This window comes from Opisthocomus hoazin, chromosome 6, assembly GCF_030867145.1.
Source record: "Opisthocomus hoazin isolate bOpiHoa1 chromosome 6, bOpiHoa1.hap1, whole genome shotgun sequence".
Classification (NCBI taxonomy): domain Eukaryota; kingdom Metazoa; phylum Chordata; class Aves; order Opisthocomiformes; family Opisthocomidae; genus Opisthocomus; species Opisthocomus hoazin.
Window position 1 is genome coordinate 32,340,398 of NC_134419.1, and position 8,625 is coordinate 32,349,022.

The 8,625-nt window shown below is 50.5% G+C and overlaps 1 protein-coding gene across 3 annotated transcripts in view; it reads right to left on the reverse strand.

The window, feature by feature from the left end:
• The window catches only part of RASAL2 (RAS protein activator like 2), a 193,412-nt gene extending 187,749 nt beyond the window's left edge, over nt 1–5,663 (reverse strand). For 2 of the 3 annotated variants that reach the window (XM_075422580.1, XM_075422579.1), the window contains exon 1: nt 5,468–5,663. In XM_075422580.1, the coding sequence (XP_075278695.1) occupies nt 5,468–5,642 (175 nt within the window). In that variant the 5' untranslated portion in view covers nt 5,643–5,663. The remainder of the gene's footprint in view (nt 1–5,467) is intronic. The other variant, XM_075422582.1, reaches the window with a different exon arrangement.
• Between the last annotated feature and the right edge of the window lie 2,962 nt (nt 5,664–8,625).

Sequence of the window (8,625 nt, forward strand, 5' to 3'; positions counted from 1 at the left end):
ACGTCAATGTTCCTTACAAAGAGGAAGAGCAAACAGTTTTAACATCAAAGGGCTAATTCTGCAATAAAGTTTGGGAGTAAAGCAACCAACAAGAAAACAGGCTATATCCAGCCCTCAGTGGCACTCCAAACACACAAGAAAGCCAGCAGAGATTCGATAGCCACAGCAGCACAGAGGACCCATAATTCACCCCCTGCATGCTTGTAAGAATTCCCTGCAGTCAAGAAGGGCTATCAGAGGAGCTGTGGTACAGCAAGCATGAGCAGATCACCTGTAAGAGCACTTCAGTCGCATCTTTTGATACTCCCCGCTGCTGGCTAGCAAGGGAAACCGTTATCTCGGCCCACAGCACACTTGTCCGTTTTTAATCTGTAGCAAATGCAGACACTTAAAACCTCGGTTTTGATTAAACTCTATCTTTCACTATGGGGCACCGACTAGAAATCATCATTATTTATCATCTGAACAAAACATAAAAAAGCTTTATGCCTTCGTTACTTAACGTTTGTACCTAATATGCTGCAGCGGTACCTGAAGGCCACGGTAAGGTCAGATATCACTACAGTAGGCACTGTCCAAGTACGCAGGAAACGACATTTCCTGGCCGAGCAAGGTTTATCTTCTTTCACACCAACTTTCTAAGCGAGTTTAAAAATAAGCCTATTGATCAGGAGGGAAAGACACACTCATGAACACTGACCTTCTCTACTTTCCAACACCAGTCTGCCCGCACAGACATGCCGTGCAGCTCTTCAGCTCCCTTCCAGCTTTCCAAGGGTCTTGTCTGCACCTTCAGCTTATCTCAAGTCCGTTGTAGCAGCAAATGACCTCCTACAATGAATCGCAGCTCCATACACACGAATAAATGCAGCAGTATACAAAACCTAGCCCAGCTATACTATCTGCATGCATCTCAAGCAGCAGAAGAAAACCCTCTACAGCTGTAACAGCCATCCCTCAACTATCAGATTGCCTCACTGCTTCAATTTGTCACGAGGGGTTTTCAAGGTTTTGTATTAAAATACACCCTTCCTACCTATCCCTTGTTGCACAGCCTCCAGATTACTTCTTAACTGAGCTTCTGGAGACGAGTGATAAGATCCAGGAGTGGAGAGGACGCTGTACCCCAGCCTGTCTGGGGCAGCTGGGGCATCCTCCAGCAGCTCCAACACCACCGCAATGAAGATGCCGCCACCTGGTGGGATCTCCTGCGGCTTGGGTGGAGATCAGCGGGGCAGGCTGGACCCCGCGGAGGGGACACTGACCCCCGGGGAGGGTCTTGGCTCTCACGCACCATCCACGCACAGACATCTCGGGAAAAGCTGGCCGGCAGGACGATCAGGGCTGGAAGGAGAGGATTTGCTGACAATGACAAGATGCTGCTCATTACCAAAGCCTGTTGGTGCTCGTCCAAAGAGAGATGGTTTGGAAATGGATCATCTGTGCATTTTTAGGTACAACTGCAAGCGGTAGCAGAAAAGAAGGAAAAAAGAAAAAAGGTAGGTATCAGGCTACCTACAAAGCTGTAGCAAGGCAGGCTGTAAAGAACCAGAAAACCCTGAGAACAGAGTGGGAATCGTTGCTATAGGAGTCAAGCAAGGCAGACCACGGATTACTCGCAGAAATTCGGCTTTTGAACTGAATTTCACATGATTAGGAAACGCTTCTGCTTAGTGTCAAGACACAGCTATTTTTTAATCTCCACATGACACTACGCGCATTACCGTGCCTCCATACCTGAGAACGAGCACGTCTAATATTTTCTGTGGGCCAATACTTAAAAGCCTGAAACTCAGGTCTGAGGCAGCCAAGAGACGTTTCTGTCTGGCTGCACAGGGTCTAGCGCTTTTTCTGGAGACAGAGCCAGCAGAGCTCCGTCTGTAGATCAATATCCATGAAGAAGCATGTTCAAGACTGTGCTTGAAGAGCCTTCTCCTTCTGCCAGGCGAAGGGGGGTGAGGAGGCTTATTCTGGCAGTGAGGAATGTCTCCAGATTGCCCGCAGGATCAGAGGACAAGGGGGTGAAAATGTCCACGCCCAATCTGCACCCGAGTTTGTACAACTGCTAAAAGAGAAAGACATTTCCTAGTCCAGATAAGGCATCAGAGCAACAATGTCTATTTGCAGGATGAACATTCAAGAACAGACTCTCCTCCACGCTATTTTCTACATATTTCATCAACTCCTATTTTGAAATTTTAGCGCATGAGCGTTTGCAGCAAGCTTAAAGCAGGCACATTAGAAATGAATTCAACAACTGCTGTTGCAGAAGTTTATAACCTGTTTAGACATTGACTGTAAGTTAGGCAAAATCCGATTCTGCCCCCATCACATGCAACATTTAACACCAATGCAGCGATGCTGGCTTTATAATTGATTGCTACAAAATCCATGGATGTTCAGTCAGCCATACCAGGCAATATAATCGCTCTGTTTTCACAGTTAGCATTGAGAATGCTGTAAATTCAGTTATTTCCCTGCCTCCTCCTCCCAAAATCTATTTCAAAGAGCAGAGAAAAAGACCTTGAAACACTGGCAGATGCTTTCAAGAGTCAGTTATTCCTTGTACAGAGAAAAAAAAACCATAGCATTAATCCAGGCAAGACATCTCTCCCCTCCTACCCCATTACACACACACCACGAGTCTGAATGGAAGCTATCACCCAGAACACGTGTTGATACATATTTTACAGAAACATTAGTTGTGTGTCAAAGCCAGTTCTTGGAAACATCACCTAAAAACACTCACATGATTTGTGTTTCACGAGCAATTAAACCTATCACTCCAACAAGCAAATTTGCTGTTCCCGTTCACTGTTCAAACACCAGGTTAGAGGAAACTGCTTACGTTACAAATCCTGTCCTTTGATAACAAAATTTTATTTCCATAGTTTGATGACCTCCTTGCTAATTCACTTAACCAGAAGCTGCCGAACCTCCAGAACACAGAATGAAAAAGCTACACTTGAACTCCTGCAGCTAACACAGGAAATGCAAAAACCAGCCAGACTATGATTTAGATCTCGTAGTGAAGTCAGACAAGACCTCAGTGTCACACTGAAATCACATCCCAGACATGGTCAAGTCCTACTGCATTCACGTCACTGTCATACTGCTGGCAAGCCACAGAGACCAGTAATGATGGTACTTTACTACTAAATTCTTCTCTCTTGCACTTACAAAGTTTTTCAGGCTCTGCAACCGGACCAGCTCCCCTCATGCCAGTAATTACCTGCTTGGACAGAGACAAAGCGGATGGCACACAACTGCAGAACAGAGATGCACAGAAATAACCAGTCACCTTTAAGCAGCTGCTGAACTCCTTTTTCTTTAAAATAAGTGTTTCCACTACTTGAGCCACTTTTCAGACAGTCACCTTTCACTGGGAACAATGCCCCAACACAGCAGTCCACATTCATAAAGACATGTGGAAAAGAAATGCTATGGCATCAAAAGCTGCATTTCTTGCCATGCTAGAAAATGCCTCTCCACGTTTCATATCCTAGATATTCCTTCCCTCCCCCAGCCATTCATGGTGAAATAATTAGTGTTAGTGTTCTCATTGTTTATCAGACAATACAGACAATAAGGCTAAGCTTTCTGCTCCTGTTTCCTTTTGCTACGCTGCTGTGGCTCCTCAAACAACTGTGCTAGGCTTTACTTTTAATCCTATAAATAACACTTGTCACTCATAGGTTTGTAACCCATATTTAGTTGTGCACAAACATGGCACAGTTTCAGCTTGATTCACTGTCCACAAACTTCTCCAGATGTGTTCATGCAAGGAAAAAAGGATAATAAGCAGGAGGAAATAAACAAATACTAGCTAATCCGATTGTAATTTCGCAGGGAAGGAGAGAAGACACTACCACATCAGATTCTTTATGAGGGAGAGAGATAATGAGCTGTTTTTAAACACAGACTAGGAATAATTAGTTATTGTCCTTGGGCTACAAGATGTATTTTTACATGCTCGAAGTCTACGCTGATTTTTATAGCCTGTGAGCTAGCTGCTCTGTCACAGGGAATTTTTTCCCATTTATCTACATGTTAGTGTCAGACTACAAACACATCACAACACACGACTTTATCAGCAAGCAATGGTTTTCGCTGTGGCTAATTTTGAAACCGCATTCCTGCTTCCACTCACACAAGATATAACCTTGGGTGACAATCAGATAGGCTGGTGCCAGACATCCTCTTCTTAAGCACATTCTCATTTTACCTTTGGAAACTATGCTAAACAAACAAACAATCTGAGGGCAATCTGCTTTCTTCGGAGCTCCCCTTGACAACAGCAGACAGATATTTTTTTTTTTAGAAGGCTGCATTTTATAGTCTCGGCATCAGGCTGAGAGTAACAAAAGAAAGTCACGCAAGAAGCAGCAAGCTAGACTCAGAGGAAACTACTAAAAACCCCAAACTTCACTTACAATTAATTGGGCTAAGTCTAGCTTTGCTCATTGATGCACCAGACAGAAAGCAGACAGACAACCTCGTCCCACTGCACCAGCTTTTCAAGCTCCCAAAATAAACACAAAGGTCTTTGAACAGACCATGCTCTCCAGAAAACCCACGGCCTGATCTTCCTCATTTGATACATGCAAAGGCTACCGCTGGTAGTACTCACAATAATTAACTGCCATCAGCCAAGAAATCCAGCAGGGTTCTTGCAGATAATTTATTTATGTCATCTTTGTCTTTCAGGAATAACACAGCCAGTAACAGATCAATGACACGGGTAACCGAGAGCATTGGCTTCTAGTTTTACAGGTCATGGATAAACCTGGGGAATCTCTCTGGGATTCAGGGCAGGGGAGGAAGACGTCAGGGACAACCAGGAGCCTCACAGGATCTTATGTAAAAAAAGTACCAATAAAATAAAGTGTTTTTACAGGTTCTCCATAACATCAAGCAACGGTAGCATCACTAACTGCACGTGCAAACACCGCAACTGCTGCCTTCTCAGGGGTGGCCCATCAGATTTGTTACGGGAGGAAAAACAAGATACCGTCTGCCGAGATCTTCACTCTGAAACACGGGAGCAATCACCATCAGATTACCAAGACAAACAAGAGGGAAAGATAAAACAGAATTCCCACCGTTCAGGTGCCGACCGAGGGATTAAGCCCGTTTCAGTCAGGAGCCTAAAGCAACCAGAGGCCCGCTCGCCTAAACCAAGCCGGGTTTAAGAGGTTTACACACCGGGAAGAGTTCGGACAGGGAGGGGAAGCCACGCCGGGTCCCGCCCGTCGGCCAGACCGCTCCAGGTTCCCACCTCCTTTTTATCAATAACAAAGGTGCCGGTTTAACACCCAACAGCGGGTCCGGGGCGACGGGAGCAGCCCGGGGTGGGGGGGTAAGGAGACTCTGGGGGTTGGGACCCGGAGAGGCGGGGAAGTTGGGCCCGGGAAGTTTCCCGCCGCTTCCAGCCTCCCGCCGCGGTGCGCCCCGCGCCCCCTCTTACCGTAGACGCGGAGCCAGCCCTGCTGCTGGCAGACCGACTCCAGCAGGACGCGGTCCAGCGAGCCGCCCGCCGCCACCTCCAGCTCCTCCGAGACCAGCTCCGGCTCCGCGAACGCCGCCGCCACCTCCGCCCAGGCCGCTGGTTCGCCGCCCGCCGCCGCCGGGGCCGCCTCCATCCTGAGGGGAGGGGGGGGCGCACGGGAACCGGCGCCGCCGCCCGCGCTGCGCCCCGCCGCGCTCGCGCCTCGCCTCAGCGCGCGCCGCTGCGCGGCTCCATCCCTCCCTCAGCGCCGCGGCCCCGCCGCCCCGCCCTTCCCCGCCCCACCGCCCCCTGCGTCAGCGCGGGAGGAGGCAGCGGCCGCTGCCCGCCCGTCCCAGCACCCGGCGGCGGCGGCAGCCCCGCCGCGCCCTCAGCGCCGCCGGCATCCCCGGGCGAACAGGCGCGAGCAGTGGCGGGCCGAGCGCCCGCGCCGGCGGGGCAGGCGGTGGACGGCGGGGTTTGGCCAGGCTAGAGTAATCGGCCGCCGAGGCAGCGAGCCGGCACCCCCCCCCCCCCCCCCCCCCCCCCGCCTTCCCTGAGGGGGTGGCGGGAGATGGCGGGCGGCGCTGGGCCGGCCGCAGCCGTTCTTCCCCTCAGGGGAGCGGGCAGCGCTCTCCCCCGGCCACCTCACCCCGCGACCGCTTCCCCACGCGGGGCTTCTCGCCGCGGCCCCCGAGGGGTTTCAAAATGGCCCCCGAGGGGTTTCCCCTCAGGCGCGGGTTCAGCTCCCCGGCTGGAAGTGGAGTGGGTGGCTCGGTGAAAGCACCCCAAAGAAGTGAGAATCGGCGGGGGTGAGCCCTCCAGGGGGGTCCCTGCCACGTGCATCTGGCAGCGCCCAGTTCCCCGACGCACTGGTACCATTGCCGGGCCTCGAAGGCGGTGGGTTTCAGTCTCAAAAAGGAGATGGGTTTCCCCAGGCTCGGAGCCTTGGTCAGGGTTCACGTTGCCCTTCAGAGCACGCCTGTTCCAGACTGTTCAACCTTCCGTGCCCTCACACAGCCCTTTTCTTCCAGTTGCGTGTGAAGGAGACGCGCTGGAGGGGAAGGAAGGCGACTGGCTTGAGTGGGTTGATTTCATTCAGGGGGTTTGCAGGTGGGTTTTCTGAACACCTCTTCACCGACCTCCCCGAGTACACCCAGTTTTCATGTTCTGTTTTGTTTCTTGGTGAAGTTCCCAGTGCTTAAGGTACATGTTCTTTAAAAATCCAGAATAAAAATACGTGTGAACACAGCGTGCATCCCACAGTGTCTTTTAAATCACAGCGTTGTAGCTTGAATTTTCAGGGAGGGTGAGCGAAGGGGTTCAGCTTGCTCCGGGTTCCTTCCCTGTAGTCTCCCGGTCTGAGTTCGTGCCTGTCCATGGTCGATACGAACCGGCTAAATTCATCCGAGCACATAGATTCAGTGATCATTTCCACAGTGCACAGAGGATTTAGTGAAGTCGTCCGTCTCCTCTTTCTCACTGAAATCTAACGCTTAGCACGGACTGCGTCTCAGGGCTCATCTCTGTACGCAATTTCTGCATTGGTGTAAAGGGGCTAACAATTTTTTCTTTATTAAAATAGCTGTTGAAGTAGCATGGACCTATAATGGTTACACTGCCAGACAGCTGCTTTAAACTACACACAGCTCCCCCACTTTCTAACTGTGCTTAATGTCGCCTTGTTTTATTTTGTACTACAACAGAATAAGAGGGTTCACGCAGCGAGTTGCTGGAGCTCTGCTGAAGAGCAGTAACTTCCCTCTGAAAGGGCTGTAACCCTCTAAGCTTGGCAGGTTGCAATCAGCTGGCCGAGCCTGGAGGTTTGTCTGAGGAGTTCCTGAAAGTTCCTCTTGGGAGCAGGGGACTTGCAAAGCGGCAGCGAACGATGCCCTTCTGATCCAGCTGGGTTGGAGTACCCTTACACCGGTAGAGCTGTGTCCGCGATGGACGATGTATTAACTGTTTCAAAGGAGAAAAAAAGAAGTCCTGCCAGCCCTATGATTAATTGATGAAACCTCGTTTCCTGTGGGTTTCTGTCTCCTGCTCGACTGAGAGCTTGACCTGAGTCTTGCCCTGCAATTGGGTCATCCTCTGCCCAGTTGGGAGCCCTGTTTTCTGACGTGGGATGAGTTCACGGTGCGGTTTTTCCATTGTACGGTGGGAATACGCGCCCTGCTGCGATTTCCAAGTGGAGTTTGAAAACAAAGACACCTCCTTCAAAACGTTTGGCTGGTTCGTGATGGGCAGAACTGGTGTAGCCCAGTTTCTTACAGATTCAAGTCTCAGCGTAGATCCCCTGGTATCTAGCAAAGGGTGGACAGCGTCAGTGGAGAGGCTGTAGGATCGCCCTGCTTTACCTTTTGTTATTCCTGCAGGGATTTAATTAGCTCCTGGACCTTTATCCCTTTGTTTGTTTGTTTGAAACAGACCAGCGAGTTCAATGCTTGCTGAGGTTTAGGAGGTGAGATGCAGGATCGGGGGAGAAGAGAGATCCTCTGAGCTTGATGTTGTCAGCCTCAATTCTCTGGGAAATAAGGATTTTTAGATTACCCCTATAACCAAGAAGAGTTAAACCAGACTGAAATCTGGTGAGGCTTCATCTCTGCATCGCTGTGACAGGCGCAGGGCGATTCTGCGGAGGAACAGCACAGCCGGGACACCCAGTAACCTCTCCTGGCTCCTTCCCACCCCAAAACATGCTCTGTGTCACGGTTTCCAAAGGACTGGGAACTGGGGGCGTGCAGGCTACTCCTTCCAGAGCAGACATGTGCATAAATTGCCATAATAATGCCATAAAGCAGTAGGAAAACCAATTTTTCCCTCCTACATTCTCTCTACCCTTGCTCATTCCCACTGCTGCTGATAACAGAACAACATACGTGTTCTCCAAGCTTATCATTTAGTGGCCACAGTCCAATAAACTCCTCAAGGTTTCCCCCTCCCACGCTCCCCTCAGCCCCCTTCTTGCCGTCAGCCTCCCAGAGACTTCTCCGTCCCTCAGCCACCTCTGGGACCGTTACCTGTGGCAGCAGCAGGGACCCTGCACGAGCAGCTGCAGGGGGGAAAGGGGGACGAAGCTGCTTTGAGAAAGAGGAGAGGAGCTGGCGGGTTGCGAGGGAAGGATGTGGCTGCTGAGC